The 24,798-nt window shown below is 35.4% G+C and overlaps 2 protein-coding genes across 4 annotated transcripts in view; one reads left to right on the top strand and one right to left on the bottom strand.

Annotated features, from left to right (window-relative positions):
• Nucleotides 1-1,357: 1,357 nt before the first annotated feature.
• LOC137824157 (clathrin heavy chain 1) lies at nucleotides 1,358-15,712 on the bottom strand. Its single transcript, XM_068629636.2, has 30 exons — nucleotides 15,212-15,712; nucleotides 14,659-14,863; nucleotides 13,487-13,575; nucleotides 13,328-13,406; nucleotides 13,063-13,190; nucleotides 11,953-12,051; nucleotides 11,736-11,844; nucleotides 10,842-10,921; nucleotides 10,539-10,766; nucleotides 10,391-10,456; nucleotides 9,700-9,816; nucleotides 9,345-9,542; nucleotides 8,795-8,911; nucleotides 8,568-8,627; nucleotides 8,306-8,392; nucleotides 8,096-8,179; nucleotides 7,874-8,008; nucleotides 7,729-7,791; nucleotides 7,534-7,638; nucleotides 7,346-7,458; nucleotides 6,969-7,221; nucleotides 6,745-6,881; nucleotides 6,384-6,662; nucleotides 5,086-6,088; nucleotides 4,363-4,848; nucleotides 4,108-4,278; nucleotides 3,842-4,027; nucleotides 3,272-3,394; nucleotides 2,112-2,222; nucleotides 1,358-1,987 (listed from the first exon to the last, which is right to left on the bottom strand). The coding sequence occupies exons 1-30, from the start codon at nucleotides 15,254-15,256 to the stop codon at nucleotides 1,820-1,822; spliced, it is 5,124 nt and encodes a 1,707-aa protein (XP_068485737.2). The 5' UTR covers nucleotides 15,257-15,712; the 3' UTR covers nucleotides 1,358-1,819.
• A 6,581-nt stretch (nucleotides 15,713-22,293) lies between these two features.
• EMB2771 (E3 ubiquitin ligase) overlaps nucleotides 22,294-24,798 on the top strand; it is a 34,053-nt gene continuing 31,548 nt past the window's right edge. For 2 of the 3 annotated variants that reach the window (XR_016514891.1, XM_068629662.2), the window contains exons 1-2: nucleotides 22,321-22,678; nucleotides 22,907-22,970. Coding sequence is in view for 1 of the 3 variants with exons in the window: in XM_068629662.2 (XP_068485763.2) it covers nucleotides 22,452-22,678; nucleotides 22,907-22,970 (291 nt within the window). In the remaining 2 variants the exon portion in view is untranslated. Of the gene's footprint in view, nucleotides 22,679-22,906; nucleotides 22,971-24,798 lie in introns of all 3 variants that reach the window. The other variant, XM_090293972.1, reaches the window with a different exon arrangement.

Consider the following 24,798-nt stretch of genomic DNA (forward strand, 5'->3'; position numbering starts at 1 on the left):
TATTGAATATATAGCGTATTATCTAATTTATCATGTATCTCTTTATTAATATATCTGATTAATTGATTTATGATATCAAGTAACTTGTTTCATTGGATTCATACTTTTTAACTTGTATCTTTGGGCCTTTCATTTTACAAAGAAAAATTCTTCCTCCACTTCCATACCTTTCCTACAACTCCATATAAATTGTGAAAAATCAATTTTAATCCTTTTTAAATTTTTAAATAATTATAAATGAAGCATAATCTCACATTTTTAAATAACTTCAATCACACCCTGCTACCTTCCTTTCAGCTGCAACACTTTTATTCTTCTTCAGCAGCAACATTTAAGAAAGCAATTTTATCATTTGACATGTTTTAATTTATATAAATTCACACTTACCTGAGAATTTGGACTCTTATAGTTAAAAAATTTCCTCTAACAACATTGTAAAAATTATATCAAGAAAATAATTATTGTTCCACTTGTAATGGTTTCATGGGGTGGACTATTATTGCAACTTGAAATAAATTGTGAACCCTCCAAACCAAAATTTATTTTATAGTGCTTAAATAAGAAAAAGTTATGAGCTTTATACTTCATTTTTTCACCTCACTAATTGTTTTTTCTATATTTTGTGACTTCTAATTGTATGATAAGCAAATGAAAACACAACCCCCACCGATAAAAATATCACAAAACTTACTTCAACCATTACAACATTCACCATCAACCACCACAAACAATCACCACCACTTGAAAATGAAAAAAAAACATACTCTCCACCAGGGAATTGTTAAAAAATTTAAAAAAAGGTGTCGAGGTACAGAAAGAATTTACCCTCTAGAGATGATTTTAGGTGAGGCACAACTCAATTCAATTGCTTCTTAATCATTATTTGTGAAATGTTTAAAGTATAATTATTTGTTAATGACGTCATTAGGTTTCGTGGGCAGGAAGGAGATAATGTGCCGAGAGTTGTCCCAGTATAGATGGTCCAAAAGACCTTGTCAAAAAAGCTTTCTCTTGAGTTGTTTTGTCTGTAACAAAATAAATTTATTAAAAGTTTGATAAGTCATAAGTTAAATCAGAATTTGAAAAAAATCTTATACATATCATATGTAGGAAATACATATTAAGGAACGGCTCTGGTGTCCTAAGTAAGATGGGATACATCATTCTTTTTTTAACTCCATTTCAAAAGCATGATTTGTGCAATGGCAGAAGTAATTCTCCCATACAAACTCCACCATCCAATTAAGACTTTGTGACATTTTATTGATAATGCTCAACATATCAGGTGATGGATATCTAGTCTTTATGGAATAGAAATAGTTGATTCATCGTAATTGCGACTATAGGTGAAATCAAATCACAATAAAGCAGCATGCCAACAAGATTTAATTAGGTAGCTTCCACAACTAGGAAGTGCGGAAATCTAGGCTTTGACATGCATGATCAACCTGGCTGTTAAGGTCGTAAATTTCGTATATACTAGGAGTAATTCATTTTTTGTTTGGTCTACCTAAGGCTAACTCATTTAATACAAGAAAAATGGTAGAATACAGAAATTTATGGTTAGCTAGAACCAGCACAGCTCAAAAAATGCCTCAACTACAACCCAGAAAAACAATAAACTTACAACACTATTACGACACAAACTAAACAGAAACTTCACATTATTTTAACTTGGAACCTCCCAGCACCACCAGAAGCAAAGAAAGAATGCTGCATCCAAATCACACAAGATATTCTATGCAAAACTTTGAAGTTCCTATATATCGCTCTTCATAGGGATCGAGTTCATGCTACACTTGCCACCATGGCGTACATGTCAGTAACTACTGCCCATGGGTGGCATGCCATAAGGAGGCATTGGGGGCATCCCAAGTCCACCTATTGGAGGAGGAGGAGCAAAGCCTCCTCCCATACCTGCGGGGCCTCCCATTCCAGGCATTGGTGGTGCAGGCAAAGCAAGAGGCAATAATTGAGCATACATGTTCTGCAACAGAAAGCAAATCTCATTCATATCAGTACAAAATTCAAAAGGCAGAAAGAAAGGATTTGTCGACACCAAACTTTTCTGAACAGTCAAACTGCTGGCATAAAACGGCCACAATAATTACCTGTTGTGCAACTACATCCTTTTCTTCTTGCTCTTTAACCTTCACTTCGTTTTGTGCTTCAATTTTGTCCTTCACTAGCTCGTCGACTTTGCCAGTGTACTCACGAATAAACTACAACAGGCAAAAAAATGAAAATGAATATTAGAGAAACCTCTGGATAAGATGGAAATAAATAGATCCACTCCAGCTCAATGAAAGGCTGAAAGAGATAACTGCATCAATAAATCAAGATTTTCTTGCATAACTGTGTAATATCGCAAGTAAACAAGACCAAACACAATATTCAGAACTTAAGCACCACTACGGGTGCATTTGGGTAAACTTGTAATGTAGTACCAAGTACTTAAATGTAAGTGCCTATATATAAATTGGTTTTGCAATAAAGGAGGAAGTAAGATTAACTTGTTTCCCCATAAAAGTATTTAAAAGGGGCAGATTATGATTGCAACCCATAAACTCAGCTTTGCAAAGACGATAAAATTCACTCCTGAATAGCCAGCATGATTCTCAGGGAAATATCCATAGCTTTGCCGTAAAATTAATAAATATGTCAACTGAATTATAGCTAAGGTTACCAAACGGAGATTAAAATCATAAATAGCGAAGCTAATTTTTAAATAGTGAATCGTAATTTGTATCAAGTTGTAAGATTAAGAAAGAATGAAAAACAAGTTCAAATATATGGCATAGATGATATATAGTGTTCAATGTAATCATTCTGAATCAAAAATAGATAACTTGACCATGAGTCTAACAGAACAAATTGTTAGTTATATCTTATTTTTGTGAAACCTCTATTTTAGAATAATAACACCTAGTCAAATAGAGTGCATGCGTTAAATGAGAGAGTGGCAAATACAGTTCTGCAATAAGTTCAGAAGTTCTCCTTCAATCCTTTTCATTTAACAATTTAAGCCTGTATAACTTTAAATTTCTTTCATGAAAATTGGTAAAAGAGAAATGAAAAAGGAAAAAAAAATAACAATGACCTGTTGAACCGTTTGTCTTGTATCAATGATAAGAAATTGCTATAATTAAGATTTTAAATCAGTTTACATCTTATGATACAAATGGATGCTGCCTAGTTGAATCAAGTTAATAGTGAATCATAATATTATAAATACAAGTGATAAAATTAGCATCATAAAATAAAAGCAAACCTGCAATATATATGGGAAGGCAAAGTCAATCATATTGTGCATCCAAGCTAGTTCAAGAACAATGTCTGCCCGGATCAAATCATAGCAAACAAATAGACATGAGGCAAAACATTCCTTCTTTCCCTGTGTAAGATATGAAAAGAAAAATTAGAAATCTCAATTGCATGCAAATAAAATACTGTCATCATCCATAAGGACAAACAATAAAGCTTGAACCCTCAGGTAAGAAGCTTCAATGGCAATCCTTCAATCAGTAGTTTGGGTTATAAGACTAACATGCTCTGGCTAAACAAACAAGAACTAGGCTTTGACAAAAAGAAAATACTAAACTCTATGAATCAGATAATATTCGTCCATGACTTAGAATTGAACATACTGCAAGAGATACCAGTAGTTTGCAATAAAATAACCATTGCTGTGAAGAACAATGCAGAGTAACTATGTATGCATAGAAATGTACAAAGCATGATGTTATAATTATTAAGATAAACACATTATCCAGGAATAACAGTAAACCTAATTAAATAAGATACTGCAAGAAAATAAGCAATTTGAAATTGAATTTAGTACCTGGTCGATGAAATAAACAAGCAACTCCTCAGCAAGTTCACGCTCTCCAGATTGTGAGGCTGTCTCCATGGCGTCTTTGTATAGGTTATCCTTCTTTGACAAAGTAATAGACTGCTTCCACCTACCTGCCTTCTTGTAAATATAAGCAGCAACTCGTCTCATCTCAAGAAGCTCGTGCTTTTCAATCTGCATCATCAATAACATTCTATAAGGTTTCCAAAACTGAAACCAAAAAATAGCTAAATTTTAAGGCAAATGCCGCTCACCTTTTGGGCAAGGCCTATTTGATCAAAGTTATCATACAAATCAATTGACTCGCGCAATCTATCATAGTCTTCCTCCTCAACATATATCTCATTCAAAGCTTCATTAACAGCAGATACATTGCTGCTTTGAACTGCAACCATATATGGTTTCACAAGACGGAGGTGACCAGCCTATAGCACATTAAAGGGAAATTGAATGTTAGTTATATGGAAAGCAACATAATATTTAACAATTTTTGCCACTATTGGTTCTACCTTCCGCAAGATGTCAACAACACGAGCATGATCCACACGAAGTGCAAGGACATTCAGAACATCATTTATAAGATCTGGATGCTCTTCCAAGTAGAAGTGCACGGCCTTGTAATACAATTCCACATTAGCAACTTTAACAACAACATCTTTGAATTGCATGTGATCCCATGCTTCAGGTGAATGGTTCATGATGGTAGTTGCAGCATTATCAAACTCATCATATTGTATATACAAATAGGTCAATTCTTTCCAGTGTTGTTGTTCATCACAAGCTCGTATAAGTTTGGGAATATTGAGCCGAGTTGAGAATAGTTTGATATGCTCCATAAGCTTCTCAGGGCGGTATCTAGCATACAGAACTCCCAGCTCGGTAAAGATGCCCATATGAGCCCTTTCTAACCCTAAACCACTCTCCATGAGAGATATTAGTTCATTGAAGCAACCTCTATTTTGGTAATATTCACTGACTTCTTCCAAGTCATCCACCTATAAAATTAATACCATGATAAGCATTGGAAAGTCAAAAAGATCACTACCAGCATTATAACAGCACAACACCCATCCAATCATAAATCAAGTGCATTTACTACATACTTCCAGGGAAACTGTTTCACCATCACATACTGAAGAACCAGATCATCAAAACCATAAGAAATTAGGTAAACTTTTCCAATATATTTTATATACACACAGTTCATCAAAAAACAGAAATCAACACATTACCTGAATAATAATGTTGAGTCCACAAATCTGGGCCAAACGAAACTCCTCTGCATCAACACAAGCAAAGCAAACTTCCTTCCATGTCTTTGAGCTGTTAGCTTTCCTTGCTGCATCAACAGCACCTTGAAACTGTTTTAATTTGACCAGTGTGATGGCCAACTTGGCCCAGTTAGATATAAAAGCAAATATGATTTTTGCAGCCTCGTATAATGCTTCATCATACAATCGGTCACCAACAGTTTGAAGATTGGCAACATTTGGCATAAGAATGAACTCCTCAATGTCACTTAGCCTATCAATCTTTGCATATGCATAAATGAGCTCACTGTCAACCTTGGGTTCTTTTGCTTTCTGTCTTACCATCAGCAAGTATTTCACCAAGTCATGGTAAACATTGGCATCTTCAGCAGCACGGATAACATCTAAAAATTGTGTAGCGTCATCTGCTCGTATAAATGATTCAATTGCATCACTTACTAGCCCGTCCCTGAGTTGAGCCTTGGCCACCTGACTCCAAACAGCATCTTCTTCAACTCTGAAAGCAAACTCTACAGCTCTATCAATGCTGTGAATATTATCAAGCAACACATTGACTGCTTGAACATTCAAGTTGAACTTCTTAAAAATGGCAAAGGCTTCCTCAAATAACTGAGCTTCTACAGCCATTTCTCCAACTGCAGGCCCATCAAAATTATCCAATCTATTAACATAATCCATAACTCTGGATGGATCGGCCTTTATTGCTGTCAAAATAAGAAGATTCTGCAAATTAAAGTTCCCACTGAATGCAGAATTCTGAAGCACAATCTTCTCAAGAAGTTCAATCAGTTCATGAGGCAGATCAGCTGTCATGAAAGCCTTAACAGCTGCAGAAACTTGCTCAGGGCTTGAGCTTTCAGGCAAAGCAGTGGATACAACCTGATCAATAAGTTGCCTTCTATAGTCATTATCAGGATCGAGAACTTTGGCCCACAGATCACCATCCATTCTCTCAACAACATATCTGTCATCACAATATAAGCATGTGAACATTGGGCCCAAGAAAATTGATTTGATGGATTAAGGATCACAAAATATAGGTTCTTTTAATATGAGGGAGTGCACTTTAAACTTTAAAGTGCAGTTATAGCCATCCACTTATAGGAAAATCAATGGTTGAGAATATGATAAAATACATGTACATGTATGACAAATTTTGAAGCTGTACCAATTTTAACCATTGGTCTTCTAATTAATGATTGTAACTAACTACACTTTATTTTTCAAAGTACAGTCACTCTGGAGGAGCCAATATATACCTTGCTTGCAGTTTGAACAAAGAATTTTTATTGGTGACAAGGATAAGTTCATCATCACATTGTCCTCGCCGATAAGCTACAACAGCTAAGGTGGGATCACGTTTCTCACAGTACTTGCCCACAACTCGAGAATCGTAGTATGGATTGGTTGTGAGGAAATGTTCTGGGTTGTTGTTGCTATCAATGATAATTTTACCCAGTGCATTGTGAACATGTACATCCTGGCTTCCCTCACTAACAAGGTGTTCCAAGAACTGTGTGAGCAGACGAAGCCGATTCCTGCATATCAAAAAATAAGGGACAGGATAAATTAGAAACGTGAGTACAAAGCAGCAGGACAAAGGCAAAGGACAAACACCACCTCTTCTCGCATTCCTCCACAAGGGGCTCCACTGGCAGTAACGAACGGACAGAAAGAATCAAGCCTTTGATAAAATCTTCTGGGCATTCATCATCCAACAGCTGACCCACAACTAAGGGTGCATTCCCTGGGTTTACCTGTATAGAAAAAGGCACAAAGTTTTATGTAGGCAGAGAGAAAGTGAGCAGATAGCACTCATGAGGTAAGCAAGACTACTACTATACCTTCTGAACATAGCCTTCAATGTAGCGAAGCATGTTGCTTGTGTACAGATAGTGTGTTAGATCTGGAACAAATCCAAAGCGATCGCAAACATTTATCAAAGGTCGTGCATCTGGAAGCTTAGCCTCCATCAGAAAATTTTTTGTTTTCTCAGCATCATAGAAATTTGATTCTCTAGTCACGCGCTCAACCTCCTTGATTTGACCAGTCTTTGCTGCTGCCTCAATGTACTTAAAGTGAATGTCAGGATCCTCACTGTTCCATATTATTTAGAGAACATACATCAGCAGAAATATACCGGACAACATCTCAATTATAAACAAAGTCAATTACCAACAGAAAAAAAAAAACAACTTTTCTTTCTGAATGAAAGAATTACCTGGAGCTCAAGTAAGATCCAAGGAAAAAGTACAATCCCTCATACGACCTAAACTGCTCAAAAATTTTTATGCAGGCATCAACACCCAATTGTTCACAATATTCTTTGGCAACCTGAATACACATAAGAAAGCTTTGTCAACAACTATTGGTAGGTTCAAGTCATAGAAGACAAGGACATCGCCATACCTGCACAATGATCTGAAGGTTTCCCCTAAGATTGGCCAGCAATAAATCTTTCATGCACTCTAATGCCCATTCTCGTGACAGTGTACCAAAAAACTCTACAAGTGACTGTAGCAACCACACAATAAGTAAGTATTTTAAATACTCACATGAATTTTAAACCCTAAAATAGATTTAAAAGCAGAAAAGCAAATAAACCTGAGGTTCAATTGCATGTGTATTAACAATCACTCGTTTTACATCTGGCAACTCTGTGTAATGCTGCACCAAGAATATTGGAATCAACAAACATCTTGACTTTAAGATTAAGTGCCATAATAGAGCACATTTGGAGAATCCTTACTTGCAAAGCTCGCACATAAAGACCAGCTTTTTCACAAAGTTGGGCAATACGAGGACGATCATAATGGCTGAACATGCCATTAGCTAATATTGCATCGGCAACATTGGGGAAAGTCACCAGATTTATCTCCAACACCTGAACAGCCATTCACAATATCGTATCACTTCAGAGAAAGAATTATGAGAGTAAGAGGCCCACAAAGATGGGAAACAAAGGCTGCACCTTAGTCTGAAGGAACCCATGTTCTGGTAGGTTTGGTTTTAAAACATCAAGGAGAAAAGCAGTTGCCTCTCGGATCAGATTTCTCTGAGAAGAAAGTAACCAAAATGAAAAATACAATAATTTCAAGAACCATTCAGTACTAAATCAATGACTATGAAACTACAATATCGCATTAACATCACAATTGCTTAATCACAACATGTAATCAACCTGAAGAAAGAGATCAGTTATAGTGTTGTAATCAACTGGGCTACCTCCCTCCATTTGAGACATCATTAATGCAAAATTTACAGCACCCTGCAAGCCAAATTGAAAATGGTAACTTTCAGCAGAGACATTGTCAACTAGATGAACATGTTCAGAACACGGTACACATCTAAAAAGGAGGCGGACAATAAGGGAGCTACAAAGAAATGGTTCAAGTTCAACAAAAAGAATTATATAGTATGAACTGCAGAGTTTTCTCTCACACCTGAGGATCTGTCCGGAGAATTGTTTGCAGGAGGAAGAGGTAGTCAGGTGTGTATCCAACCTATAGCAACAAATAAGTATCATAATGTTCAGGACAATTGATTACAGAAAAATGAAAAGGTAATACATGTAATGCTATTTATACAGGTTAACAAAATGCATGCTATGATAGCATTAAATGATTCTGTGAATTAAACATCAATGATCTTTGATGAAGTAAACAAACACCTGTTTAGAGTATATCAGAATTTTGTCAAACTCCCTTCTCTCAGCAAATGCAGCAACAACTTTTGGTGTAGCTCTGGCTTTGATATATATTTTTAAAGCAAGATCATTATCCACAGTCTACAAGGGAGCATGCACGTAAATATTATTAGAATACAACATTTTTCAATAAACCAGTCAGAGAATCAGCACCCTATTTTGGATACAATCAGAAAGATAAAATACAAACAAAGCCTCTGGACTCGATTATAAGAAAATCTAACTTCTTTCACACTTCTTAAGAATAGTAGTTAAGTTCATTTAATATTCTTGTTTTCATACAATAAAGAGGTACATTCCCTAAATTACTCACAATTATATTTATTGAGAATGGTGCTTAGATTAAAAGATAAGGTATTTTTGAAATAGTAGTATTAAATAAGGTTTACGGAATTGGAATTTGCTTACATGTAAGTCCACCAAATATGACCATTTTGTGCTTATCATTGAGTTCAGAGGGAGTAATAAATAACAGAATAAAATTTAATTCTTCAAAATTTTAATGCAACCTAACCTTGACAAGATCTCCTAGTTCCTCACTGCATTCAAGCTTGTCCTCTGCTAACCAATTCTCCAACAGATTTTTCTTGTTCTGATTCACAACCAACCGCGACAGTTCTAATGATTCAAAGGAATTCAGCTTTCCCCTAGTTAAAAGTGTTCCAAAATACTGCAACAGTGGAGGAGTTTGCCCAGATTGCACAGGAACACTCTGCCATATAAAGCGCATAATAACATTTTAAACATTTATAAAACGAAAGGACAGCACCTAAAGGCTAAACATAAACAAACAGAAAACAATACTCTGTAAATGAAGCAGGAGAAAGAAAGAGAGAGAAATATCAGATAGCAACATCCTATCAACAAACCTGAAATTTTGCAACTGTGTCAGGAGTTCGAAGTATTCCTTGTGGAGATTCAGCTGCAAGCTCTGCAGCTTCTTTATATTTTGTTTGGGCAAACAGTTCGTGAAAACGTTCCACTACCTGTAATGTCAACAAGTTTGGATATCATTCCATGAATAAAAGAACCAAAAATACAATAAGAGAGAGCGTTTCTTAAGATGCTAAAACATAGCACAATCAAATAATCAATATTAAATGTTTTAGAAATATATAATTGAAAAAGAGAGAGATTAAACCACGTAAATTGCATTGGTGAAGTAAATGACCAAAGAAGCAACAGATCAACAGCATCATGAAGGTCAGTTACATGCCTCCCAAGACTCAAGCACAAAACTTTTACAAAATAGAATCTCCAAAATAAAGGCTGACAGTTCAAAACAAATATGCAACAAAAACAGAAAAGAAAAGAAATGTCTGTCAAACACCTATGAAATATACTGAACTAGGGACTACTAAAACGAAGAATAATTAATCATTGAAGTATTTCACATTTTATTGCAGGTTTCTAACCCGACTTCATGCAAGTGAGCATTGAGCAGTTCATCAAACCCAAGAGATTAATTCAAAAGGCATCCAACATCTCTGGATCTCACTGATAACACACCCTTGAAGAAATATATTATTACTATAAGTGAGGTCTACACAATTGACATACCAGTTTCTCAGCACCAGGTAGATTTCCTCTTTTAGCAAGACTAACTGCTAGCTCCAAATTGTTTAACTGTTAACAATATGTAGTTTGTAAAAATACCATTTCATACCCAAATTTACAACAACAAAAAATAACAAGGTCAGAAACATACTTGACCACTGACAAAATTCACAATGGTTTGTTCATTAACAGTGGCCAATAAGACCTGGCCTCTTCTGTTGATGGCATAAAAGCCTCCCACAGATGTAGCTTCTGAGGTCAAAAATATAGGATCAGGACTGATTCTGTTCCTGTATACAGCAGTAGCTGTCTCCAAATCATAGACAAATAGTAGGCCAAGTTTTGTAATCACGTAAATCAAATTGTATTTGTGAGATATCTGCCAAAAAACAAAGTAGGGATCAAAAATCTACACTGTTTATAAATGAACAACAAGTTCTAGCAACTTCTGTACCTGCATGGCAACTGGAAAATCATCCGCAAAATCAGGGGGGAAGAAAAGATCTGCTTGTTTCTTTGTAAATGATGGTTTCCCTGTCAACAAATTTGTAAAGTTTGTCATGGACCAACTATTTAAAAAGCTTAGGTTGGTAGGTGAAGTGAAGATGCGTGAGTGATTTCATATTGCATTTCCAACATGCCCTCTTGTGCTAGAGCCTTTTGGGCTTGAAGCATGGATAATCAACAGGGCCCCCTGTCCGGTGCTCATGTTCAACTTTTTCTCAGTAGAAAGAGGACAGAAAGGATATAACTTAACCATATTATTATAGAGGCTCTGATAAATATCTCAAAAGCTTAAGCTGTTAGGTGAAGACACGCGTGATCTAACATTACATCTCTACCAATTCGAGTTCAAGAAGGATGATCAGTTCAATCACAGGTGATACAATGATGCACACAGTTCAATTTCTTAATACCCTTATCCATCTTAAAAAATACGTTTCAATATAGTGCTATGAAAATTAGCTACCCAAACTACTCACTTCTAATGAATATTTACTGCTTCATCCACCTCCAACTTTCAAACTAACACATGTTTATAATTACAATTGGAAACCCAACATAAACTCAATACAATTATTAGATGCATAATAAACTCTGTTTATTGCTCAAACGCATGGTAACAAATGGAAGACAATCCTCACAGCATGGCCTAACAACAAAATATAGCAGGGATATAAGTTATGGACAATAACCAATTTCAACTTCTGATATACCATGAACATTAAAATTCATCAAGTCAAGATAGAATCAATTCAGCATACAAGACAGATTTGACTGTAAAACATATATTGCCCAGACTAATTACATAAGAGATAAATGTGAAGGAGCTGAAAAATATGCAGACCTGGCTGAGCACCGAGTTCTATAACATGCAACTTCGATGTAACCTGACCAGCATTAAGTGTCTTTGAGGCAAAAGAAATCAAAACAGAAGGGTTTTCATTTCCAGGAACCTGTCCAAAAACAATTAAGATTTACCAAACACGTAGTAGCATATGCTATTCATGAAATATTAAGTAGAAATTGAACAAAAAATGAGCCAGATAGTAAAAGAAACGCACTTTATATTGGGCAAATGATGCAGCATGAGCTTCAAGAGCCTGACTGCGTTGTTGATCCACAGAGAAAAGTTGCATGTTTCCCTTAACCAATTGAGGCCTCTATAATGCAAAATAGTATTAATAAATACACCAAAATAGATCAGGCTTGTTAAAATCAGTGTAAAAATATCACAATTCTTACACAATTATACACAAATAAAGCCGGCAGAAACATGGGTGAAGACTGGTAATGAATGAAAATCCTAAATTATAGTTGAAAATTGGAAATGCTTCTCATCATGAGATAACTATTGTCGATAGCATGTGATGTTGGTGCTATTTGCAGCTTAGCATCACAGAGTGGAGAACAATACAGAAAGTCATAGAATATAATATCATGAAGCATGTTGTCACCACTACACTGGAACAGGGAGACCTTTTATTTTGCTGATCATTTTCCTGGTAGAACAATAACTTTTTCAGTTGTTTTCATTATTTCAGCCCCATATTTTCATCAAAACAACCTATGAGGTTCAAAAACCTAGTTTGAAGCTTGATCAGTGCAACACCCACCGTTCTCCCACCTGTTTTCATACAAACAGCCAACACACAGTACTCAATGGTGTTGTTTCTGACCAAAACCCTGCACTTTCTAGCAAAGCCTGAACATAACCACTTCTCTGTTGATTGTTCTGATGGGTAGAAGAAAGGCCGTGCCAGCCTTTTTCTCTGTCCAGTTGCTCACTCTTTTTTTTAATATTTTCCATGTCACATTCTGTTCTTCTATCTGCTCACCCCTATGATCCAACTAAGTGTTTTCTGTTATGATTTGGTTTTTTCATTTCATTGGACATCCGTCAAGCAAGCATGGCATCATCTACTTGGAGGCTTAAACTTGTTTAAGAATACGATTTTGATTATTACAATTATATCTTTCCCTTTATGTAATTTTTTTTTTTTTCACTTTTGAGCACTTATATATGTGTAATGTAATTATTTAACTTGAACCTATAACCTTCACAGAATAACTATCACCCCCCTACTCATATTGTCATAACATTTAAAAGTTGACAATTCCACATCACTATTTGAGATTGATAACTACGACTAAAACAGGAACCAGAGATATACCTCAGGGGAACCAGGAGCAATGCCAATCAAGACCAACCATTTTTCTGAAGGGTCACATCGATAATTAATTATCTGGTTGTTTGCCAAATTTGCTGTTCTCTCGAACATCTTAACAGGTTCAGAATCACCTACAAGTTATATAGATCATGAAGCATATACCAGTCAAAAATTTGCAGAAACTACAAGCACACTGTACAAGAATATGTAAACTGGAAAATAAAGCACCAGTGTACCACACAAATGCATTCAGTTAAGCAAATGTTACCTTCAATAGACCAGTGGTATACAGAGGTCTGTGTTACAAGACCCAACATCTTGGGGCTAATCCACTTCCAAAAGACAACCTATATATGATTATCAATGTGTTAAAATATTGAACCTGTTGTTATAGTGTATGTACCCATATAATTATAATTATAGTTACCTGCTCAGGCATCTGATATGATTTCATCTTTGCTTTCAGCTCAATATTAAATATTTGTAGATGATCTTGAGTCGTCCCTTGCAGTTGGGCTTCAAGAGAATGATGTAACTTGTAAGTGAAGATAATCCAGAAGTAAACAATATTTCAAAAGCAACACAACAGAAGCACAAGACAACAAACTGAAAACTTCAATGATTTCTTAACGTTTAGGAGCATTATGATCTATGTACATTGCATCTCATCTTACTACCAATTATTTTATTTCGACCATTGGAAACCTTGTCAAACGTGACATCATGAAAATTATGTATTATTGCAATATTTGATAGGCCTAAGCACAAGTACAACAAACTGAAAACTAAAATGATTGCTTAACGTTTATGAGCAATATGATCTATGAACATTGCATCTCAGCTTAATACCAATTATTTTATTTCAACCATTGAAATCCTCGTCAAACGTGACATCATGAAAATTATGTATTATTGCAATATTTGATAGGCCTATTGTGAAATTGGGTTTTATTGATGTATTAGCAAAATTTTAAAAAATGGGGAAAAAACATTTATCAGATAATACTCGTATATTTTTATTAAAACTAACCAGAATAAAGTTATTGTTTACACGTAATTTCTTTCCAATATCTACATATATAAACACTCATCTAATAGAGTCCATCTTTTTTCCAATAAATATTATTATAGCATTCAAAAACATTATATTTTAACTTCATTGTATAAAATATAAAATAAGGAGACCTTTCATCTTCTTAAACCAATCAAAGATACATGCTTGACAGTTATGTGGCCCCTAGGTATCAAGGTGCAAGTAAAGTACCTTACTGTGCTACAGAAATCTAATAATCATAGTACTAAATAAACATACTGTGGATTACTAGACATGTTCAAATGCTTCTGGTCAAACTAATCAAAATTTAGCTGTTTATTTCAATTCATCAAACGATCTGGTCCACAAAAATAAAACATCTACAGGAAGCAATATATATATAAAGAAAATTGTTCAAAGAAATCAAGCTTCCAATGGATCTTGATATCCACAAAGAAAGAATTCAAGTCAATACCAAGGTGCCAGATAAACGATGGAGAATATTCGTAAAATAACACAACTACAAGTCACAAATTCAGGAGAAGATTATGAAACACGTGTCTTACCTTTCAAAGCAAGGATTCTAGAATTGGGATTCATAAGAGCGGAATCCGCAGTGATAGGCCTCCTCAAAGGCTGATTTGGCATGTTCATATCAATGATAACCACGCTATTCTGTGGAGAGGTTTCTCGAACACATATATACTTATCCGATTCCATAGTCACGTGTGTGAACGTGATGAATTGCGTATTGATGCCAATGCTCGGCAACTGCAATCATAGGTGAGATCATATCACACAAATCACGACACTTAATTCACTAGTAGCAAAACAAGTCATCAGCAACATCGAACAATTATGCTTCCCACTCTCCAGTTCAGAATACGAAAAACAGAAAAAGAAAACTCAGATCTGCACATACTTAAGGTAAGCAAACTAGTAAACTAAAATTGCAGAATACTCGACTAGGAAAATTAACCAAGTTAGCAGCTAAACATCGGTAATTATCACAAGCGACTGCACTTGTTGTTACTTCCAGAAAGAGAACTGTAAATTGCATCAATAAACAGAGAAAAACAAGGCTCGCGTGAAAGAGATCGAAGGAGGACAAGAACTCACAGTTAGGGCTTCTTTCATGGTAATCGGAGCATTCGCGGCCGCCATGGTGGCTTAGATCGAGGAACAGAAAATCGAAGAATCGGATCTGCAACTGGCGATTGAACTCGTGAATTTAGAGAGGAAGAGTGAAGGAGAGTGGAGAGAGCTTGAGGAGGATCCAAATCGCTGCGAGATCTGAAAGCAGCGGAAGCAAAGACTTGGACCCTCTTCAAAGCGAAGAGGAAAGAGAAAGAAGTGGAAACGAAACGGGATATTGGAGTCGTGACACGAATAAAACGAGGGAGAGTGGAATTGAATTGTTGTTTACACTGACGAGACGATAAGCATAGATCTCGTCTCCTATTAGACACACCGAGCAAGAGAAACCAAAATATTTAGGAGCGGTAATAAACTAATAATAGTGTAAAAAAAAAGGAAAATCTTTCAAGAGGAACTGTAGGAGCCGTGTCAACGTGCCTTGCTGCGATGGCTTGCCTTGATTTTGAACACGTAGGAGGGTGTCTTGTCTTTTTCATGTCCGTTTGAAATAGCGCAGAAAATAAAAGAGGGTTTTTCAGAAATATTGTTTCTTTCAATTCCAACAAAAAATGCTTGATTTTCTTGACTGTATGCTGTAATGGGTTTAACATGGATTGTTTTCGATTAGGAGAGGGAAATACAAAATTATTTCATAAGAAAATTATATTTTATGTAATTATATGTTTTTACATAACTTTTTAAATTTTTAAATTTCAGCTTAAGCTAATTTTAAATCATAATATTATTTTGTTTTATTCACAAAATATTTTAATTTAAGTTGTCCTAAAAAAAATTATAATCATGTTTTTTTTTCTAAATTGATATTAAAATCCAACAAAACACCAAGGCATTTTTTTGAATTCTGAGTAACTATTAATTCAATCATCTAAAACTGAGGTGCAATCTCGTATCTTAAATAACATCCATTTTTATCTATACTTGAAGGTATCAATCTCATAAACATTATTTCAATAATTAATTGGAGTTGTGTGACTTTTTGTTAGGGGTGGTAAAGTGGGACAGGTCATGCAGGCAGGCTCGCGGCCTGTTAGTCAAAAACGTGGGGTGAGCTTAGTTTTTCAACCCATTGACCCGCTTCAACTCGTCGCACATAACCCGCAGCCCGCGTTGTTCGCCTGCTAACTCGCAAAAAAAAAAAATATGTGTTGACTTGGGTTGGGTTTGGCAGTGATAACTTGGTCTGAAAAAAAAATGTTTTTGAATTAACTGTGTTAACTGTAATGGTGTTTATATTTAATGTTTTTGAATTAGCTATTTTTAATGTTTTTGAAATAGAAGAATATTAATATTTGATGTTTATCTTAATTGATTTATTGATGTTTAACTACGTTTGAAATAGAAGAAAAAAATATTGATGTTTGATAGTAAAAAATATATAGATTCAATTTGACAATTTTTCAAGAGCAAAAAGTAAATAATATTTTCATTGAATTTCTACAAAAAAAAAAAAAAACAAATGTGGGTTGGCCCTTATGAGGGACAGGGCAGAGAATCTAGCCCGTGTTCATTATGCGGGGCGGGCCAAGTGCGGGGAGGGGTGACCCGCTTTGCCATCCCTACTTTTTGTTATATATGAATGTAAATTTGTTGTCAATTAGGATTGTTTAGGTGTCATTGATGACACTCTTATTCGTGTCAAGGTCCCATAACCGAATGCTCCTCATTTTCGTGGAATAAAATATTGGTTAACTCGTAACATATTTGCAGCTTGTGATTTTGACATAAAATTCACATATGTTGTGGCCGAGTGGGAAATAACAACCTTTGATTTGAGGATATTTAAGGATGCATTTGTACAAGATAAATCATTGGTCATGCCAAAAGGTCAGTTGAAAGTGGTTTGGAATGGACAATATTGATTTGATCACATTACAATGAATTCAATTACGGTAGGAAAATACTATATTGGGGATGTCAGTTTATGATCAAACCCCAACTTATAACAACATATTGCGGAGTTCGATACCATTTGAAAGAATACTCCTGAAGAGGTCCACAAAATGTCCACAAACTGTTTAATCACTTCATTTTTCACTTAGAATTTTGATTGAAATAACATTTAGTGTGTTGAAGAAACGATTTCGAATTATAGTTAGTGGAATTGAGCCTCATTACTCATTAGATACTATGACAAATATAATTTTAGCATGTTGCACCCTTCATTAGAACTTGATAACATTGATGTATTGCAAAAATTACCAAATACATTAACTACATGAACGTAAATGCCATTCCAAATTACATTAACAAAAGTCTGTAATAATTGTTTTTCAAAATACACAACTATAAAGTGAAATCAGTGGGTTCCAAAAGCAGTCATGGCTTCCAAAACCGACCTCTCATGGACTGTAACTTAAGCCTCGTGTTGGGTCTTGAAAAATTTGCACTTGATCTGGTTGTCCTTCGAGCTAACTGAGATGGTTGTGAAACTGTTGGTTGAGTAGGGGGAGACAATCCTGGTGCACTTGGAGTTGCCTAACTTGGAGTTTGCTGAGATGGGCCTAGTGCATTTGGAGCTTGCTAAGATGGGCCTAGTGCACTTGGAGTTGCCTGTCTTGGAGCTTGTTGAGATGGGCCTGGTGCAAATTGACCTACCTCCATTAGAGCTTAGTGAGATGGCCTGCGGTGAGATGGACATGGCTGACTTGAAGCTTGTTAATATGGTTTTTCAATGCATGACTTTCTGTTGTGGCCAAGCTTATGACAAATCCCACTTTTTTTTCTTTAATCCAGTTTGGCATAACTGACTCTTGTTCTTTATTACCTCCCATGCCTCCAACTTTCTTTACTTTTTTGGTCTTCCAGGCATCTTCTTGGTGGGAGGTGACACAACATCTAGCATGTTAGTTTTGTCCCACACTTGTTCGTCGTTCACTGGATAGATAATTGAGTTGTACACCTCTGTGTATGTTTCCTTTTTAAACCAAAATTAAATGAAGTTGACTGCATCCACATTAACAAATTTCATTGTAGAAAGTGCATGACAATAAGGTATTCCAGTTAACATCCATTTTCGGCATCTGCAGTCATGTATGTCCAAGTTAACCACAACTACTATTATTTTAAATATATAATCAGCCATTAAGGAGGCAAATCCAACCATATTATTTAATGAATAATACTCTGACATTTTATTTAGTGCAGAAGTGTCTCAACCATGCATCTATAAGCTTTAACTGACCCTGATGAAAAAGGCATGTATGAAGCACACCAATAACAAAAGTACCAGCACATGAACACACTAAAAGAACAAGTATGTGTTTTATGAATGCTTCCATGGGAGGCACTGCAATAAGATTTTTGAAAGCCTCATCATTGATTTCCTTTATACCCTCACCTCCCTCCCCCATGTTTGGGGATATGTGCTCTCGGTTGCCCTTCACATTAAAGTTTTTAATTTTTTCCTTGGAATTTCTTTTTGAAGTTCGAGTACAAGTGTTAAACACAAAACCGTTGCACTGCCCCAGGTATCATATATTGAATGACAGACAACAAACCCTGTCAAATGTCATATACAAAATAGTTATATGAAAATTATACACAGACAAAATCAACAATTGACAACAAAGAATATACTTGTTGTTGGTTAGACATGAAAGTGATGCCTTCACATACTTATAGACCCCAACATTTTCAATTAAAAGTTGCAAAAACCAGGTCCAAGAATCTTTGCATTCAACCTCAACCACAACATATGCTAGTGGTAGCATCTGATCATTTGGGTCCCTTCCAGTTGTTGTCAACAATTAACCACCATAAAAGCCTTTCAAGAAAGCACTAATCTAAAGCAATTATGGGTCTACAGATATAAAGCTATCCTTCCAGGATTTTAAGCAAACATAAAATCTGTTAAACACTTTGAACCCATTTATGTCTTCAACTTTTACTTTAACTGTGTACCCCAAATTGAAGCGCAACAACTCATGTGCATAGTCATAAATTCGTTTGTACTGCTCTTGAAATGAACCACGAACATTCTTCAGCGCCATAACCATTGCCTTTTGAAATTTTGATTTACTTATACTTGTGTTCCATTGTTTAACAACTTTATTCCTTACATCTGATAGCTGTCGTTTTGCTGTCAAATTAATATGATTCTAGCGTAGACTTGTCTAACACTAGAGAGATGATAGTATAATTGTGGACAAATGTCCCCAAGTCGTCTCCCAACGAATCCAATAGTAAAATCAATTGACCAGGGTTTAAAATCTATCTGCAAACAATAAAAGTTAGCAATAACAATAAAGAGAAAAAGGGGGTTTAAGATAGTTGTGCATAAAATATAAAAGAGATTAAAATAACAAATAAAAAGAGGTTGATCCCAAGTTTTTCCACCATTGAATTCTTCATAGGTTCTCTAAAGATTAATCTTTTTTCAATCCTCCAACAGAGCTAAACCAGATTGAACATGCGCCGATCTGATTCAACTGAAACTCACCAGTAAAGCATGCGTCTACTAGTTTAATCAATACCCACTTTGTTCCATGCGTATACTCCATGGGAATGCTTACCTCCTCTCCCTTGAATCATGCGCTCAAGAAATTAATTAGAACAATGTGAACTAACTAAGAAACCAAAGTTTAAGATAAGGAAGACTCTCAATCATGCGTTCAAGTACAACCTCTCACAAAAACTAGTTTTCCAGGAGATTAGACAATAAAAACAACTGTTATAGAGAATTAAAAATCGAAACTTTTATTGAACAAAACCTCAAAACTCAATGGGGAATTACAAAAGAATCAACCAAAAAGGTTTAGGCTTCCATGCGGAGGCAAAACAAAAGAATTACTAAGAATAAAATAAACTAAGAAAACCCTATGAAGCTCTCTCCTTTCTCCTTGATGCTTGTGTCCTTTTATAGGCTTTTCACCTCCAAGGATCTTGAGAGAATATTGTAGTTTATATTTTGTTAACCGTTTCCAAGTTTCTATCTTTCCATAATTCTTGTATTTTGCAGAAGATTTGCTTCCAATTCTGTTTTTGAGATATTGTAGATTTTATTTTCTCTTTCTTCTCCTCATAATTTGTTTCCTGTTTTGGTTCAAGAAGCAACTTGGACTTTTGCATATTTGGCCCATTCACAAAGGTAGATGCTTCCTCTGGATAATTTACTCTAAAAACACAAAATTAACAATAATAATAGTTAAGGTCCAAATAAACCCAATTATAAGAATATTAATTAAAACAATGAATTTATTTATTATTATAGTCAAATAATCTATGAATAAGGCTAGTGAGTGTGAATAAATATATGCTCATCACTTACATCATTACTTCTTATTTTTTTATCTTGACTTAAAGAAGACTCCAACCTCCACTCAACCATTTAGTACTCAACAAATCAACCTTAAATTGCCTAACACATGTATGTACATAATTTTTTTTCTTAACTGCCAAGAACTTGTTGAGGGTGAAAACCCACAATATGCATACCATTGATTGTGTCCTTGTGCTCCAATACAACACACACAAACTATTGTACTATCATTTTTACTAATTTCAAGTTCCTCCCTGAACGGACAACATAAGTTTTAATGACATATTTAAATGCTTCCTTGTCTATAAAATAGGTACCCAGATCTTAGGAAAAATATGCCATGTTTTTTGGCATTTCAAAGGATGAAAATTTACCACCAATACTCATATCCTCCTCACCATCTTCAACTTCGTCCATGTTGTATAACTTTTATGATTTCCACTTTGTATCTGACAACACTTTATTATGCACAAATGTTACTTCACTTTCATCATCATCAACACCCAAATTTTGCACATCATTTGTAGAATTTGGTTACAAACCTTTTATGGGATTATTGGTTTGTCTTTTACTTTTGCGCCTATGCCTACCCTCACCCTTATTTGTAGTACCCTGACTCTCACCCTCACCCTTATCTGTAGTAGCCCTCACCCTTATCTCTATTACCCTCATCCTTTTCTCTAGTACCCTCACACCGAACTTCAATTTCACCTTCAATAAATTCAACTTCCTTTAACCAAAAAGAATCTTATGACACATGCCCACCATCATATCACATTCCATGTCTTCATAAATAGTCGCACCAATACCCTGACCACCACGACCTTCCTCTTCCTTCTGATATTCCTCAACCTCACTACCATCATCCTCAACATGACCTTCAACACCTTCTGGTTCCACATCAACACGACCTTCCTCCTCCTCCTCATCGCCCTCAACCACACCATGATGCTCACCAATATCCACACCACCACCATCCTTAACATCACCTTCAACACCTTTGAGTTTCACACTAGCACGACCTTCCTCCTCCTCATCATGAGGCTCCACACCATCCTCAACATCACCTTCAACAACCACACTTTCCACACCATGAGCCTCCACACCATCATGCTCACCAATATCATCTTTCAAACCACCAACATCACTTATGCATTTGAAACAATGTGCAGTAAAAATAAATGAACTTCAACATATGTATTTGCAAGTTTTAGCATTTCTATTGCACCACCATCATCAACCAAAAAGCTGCAATCTATTTTCCAACCCTTCACAACCTTTACGTGAATATCACATATCCTATACAGTTAAAAACCCCATCTCCTATCCTGTTAAAAACTCCATCTCCTTTACAATGCCAACTATTTCAACGTAACTCCATCTATCATAGTCACATGACTATGTTGATGTATCACCACCACCAACGTATCTCCCATCACAAAATGTCCCACTATGGCCACTTTCTAAAATTACTATTCATCTCGCAATTAAAAAAATACACTTTGAAAAAATAAATCTAAAATAAATTATTGTGTTCTAAAAATACAATTTAAAAAAAAATGAAAATGAAAATCTTATTAAAAAAACAATTTCAAAATGTAAAAAATATGTTATAGAAAATTAATTAAAAGAAAAAATCTGAAAATATATTCCAATTTATTTTCAGAATTAAAAAAAGTATTAAGAAAAATAAAATCTAAGAAATATGGGATTCCAAAAATATCTTTGACCTCCCTTTTATTTTAAGGTTATGTTGCCATTTCACATCAAAATGGGATGGAAATTTAAATATAATGAGGTATAGGAAGTAATTGTCAAAATAAAGAGCGGGAGCCGAAAGCCTACTTCTGCTGCAACACATTTCATTTCACCCATCTTCTTGTGCTCCATACTCGTCACCACCAAACTCATGCACGATAGGAACTTGCTCTGAGCTCCGAGAAAATGTCGATAGGAAAACGTTGCCTAACTGTGTTGGGCGAGTTCAAGCCGTTTGGCCTCATCGCGGAAGCTCTGGACGGCAAACCCCCTGGCACTGTCACTGACAAGTACGATTACTTCCTCTTCGATCCAGAAATCGCGCGGGACAGAGACGCCGAAGATGAATGCAACGACGTTTCTTTGGCACCGAGCAGTTGTGGCGATCATGAACTTTTCATCCGCGGCAATCGGTAATTTATCACAAAACCCTCGGTTCTCTGCTTAGTTGCTTCCGAAAGTGCGGAAATGAAGTTAAAGGAATAAGAAAAACGAAGTTGAATCTTAGCCTTCCTTTTGAAGTTCTGTTGTGTTCTTTTGCTGCTGTGGCTTTGCTCCGCATGGTTATTACTTCGTCTGAAGCTGCATTTGGTGCATCGCATTGGATTGCTTTATCTAACGTTGTTGCTGTTTTGTGGTAGGATTATATGGTCGACGGGTGCGAGAGTGTTCAAGAGATTTACCTTGCCATCTGACATTGTTAAGGTACGAGTTTCGAGTTTTCATACCTTGAATTTGAAACGAGACTCTTTAAACCCCTATTTAGAACATGTACTGATAAATTTTGTCCAGTGAACTGAACATTGTTCATGGAGGAATATTATGGTTTTCGTTGTGGACTTTTCATCCCTTTTTTGTGTGGGAATTTCTATTTGAAATAGTTCCCCTACCTTCGAAAGTCCACATCACCTAGGAAGGAGTTAAAGCTAAGGGTCCATGTACCCTCCACTGTGATGTTTTTAAGGACAAAACCATGATATAAACATTTAACTTTAAAGAGGAGAATACATCAGATGTCGTTATTAACCCTACCGATTATATTTTCGTTAACTTAAGGTTAGGACATTGACCCTAGGAGTGAGAATGAAAGGCAGCATTTCAAGTCACTCATATCCCTTAGGTATATGTTTGTTTTGTTTCACTAAAAAGTCTAACATCGTTTAAGAGTAGAGGCGTAGTGTAATTTATGTACACTTTTCTCTGTGAATCCAATGAGATGTTTTTTAAAGAAAAAACTATGACGAAAATACCAAATATCTAAGGGGATAATACCTCGGATATGACCAGTGTTATTATCTTAGCAAATTTGAGGTCAAAACAGTAATTTTAATTCTGAGTGAAGCCAAAGTTAATGGTTTGAGTCTGTAGAGAAAATGTTCTGTATTGTTTCAGCTAGAAATTTACTAACGCATGTATGGTTCGGTGGGGTTCTTAAATGTGATTAATTTTTGCAATGTTTACTTTAGTACTTTAATCTTATTCCTCACAAGGAGTAACAAAATTTCTGCCTATGCTGCTAGTGTTTAGAGGACATACACATTGTATAAGATGAGATCCAGTGAATATAGCAGCAAATAGGAAATAAACTTTTAGAAGATGAAAGTGTAAATTAGTAACTAGAACTTTCAAACTGTAACAGTTAATTCAGGAAATTTGGATGATAAGGATTAGATTTGCATGGGCAATCTTCAGTTTACAAAAAAAGTTTAGTTTTAATGAATAAGATAAGAGGATGAGTATGTTTTAGGACTGTAAGAAAGGAAAATACTATATGGCTTTGAATATATAGAGAAGAGAACACTGGTCTCAAGCCTAGGTTCAACAATTCAAACTTTCATTTACTTTATGAGCAGTTTAATATTCAACTTTTTGAATTCTCCCAGTACATTGAGATCTTATAAAGGAAAAAGGGTGAACTCATTAATTTCATCAACATTTCTATACGTAATGGCTAAATAAACCATGTATGTTTTAATACCACTTTAACAAACTACCAAATGGGAAAGCATGGAGTTCCTAGGCTTTAAGTCCCATTTTCAACTACTCCAGTGTTAACACTAATCCAACACAATTTCATTTTATTCAAAAATCTTCTTAACCTTACAAGTTTGCAACCTAACAAAGCTTTTCAGGCTACGTGTTTTGTGTTGCTTTTATTCTGATGTAGTTCCATTTCCATATCTTTTACTGCATGGTAGCTATGTTTGAAGTAGGTTTGGTGTGGTTGGTGAATATTGTGTGTGTGGTAATAACTTTGGAGCATTTCCTTTTTACTAGTTTTTATAGATTTTGGCGGGAGTAAGGAAGAGGTCTATGATGTACTAATAAGACCCCTACACTTAAGATGTATGTTAGGAGACAAAAGAGAGGTATCACACTTGATTGGAATAAGGTGGTAGAATTGGGGGACCTAAGAAACTGCTGACATGACCTTAGTGGTATGGGGCGTGCACAAGTTGTTTGAGTGAGAGAAAGTATAAAAATAAGTGTTGGAGATTCTACATAGATTAGAGATATAATCAAATAATATTAT

The sequence above is a fragment of the Phaseolus vulgaris genome, chromosome 8, assembly GCF_051622355.1.
Source record: "Phaseolus vulgaris cultivar YP4 chromosome 8, ASM5162235v1, whole genome shotgun sequence".
Taxonomy (NCBI): Eukaryota; Viridiplantae; Streptophyta; class Magnoliopsida; order Fabales; family Fabaceae; genus Phaseolus; species Phaseolus vulgaris.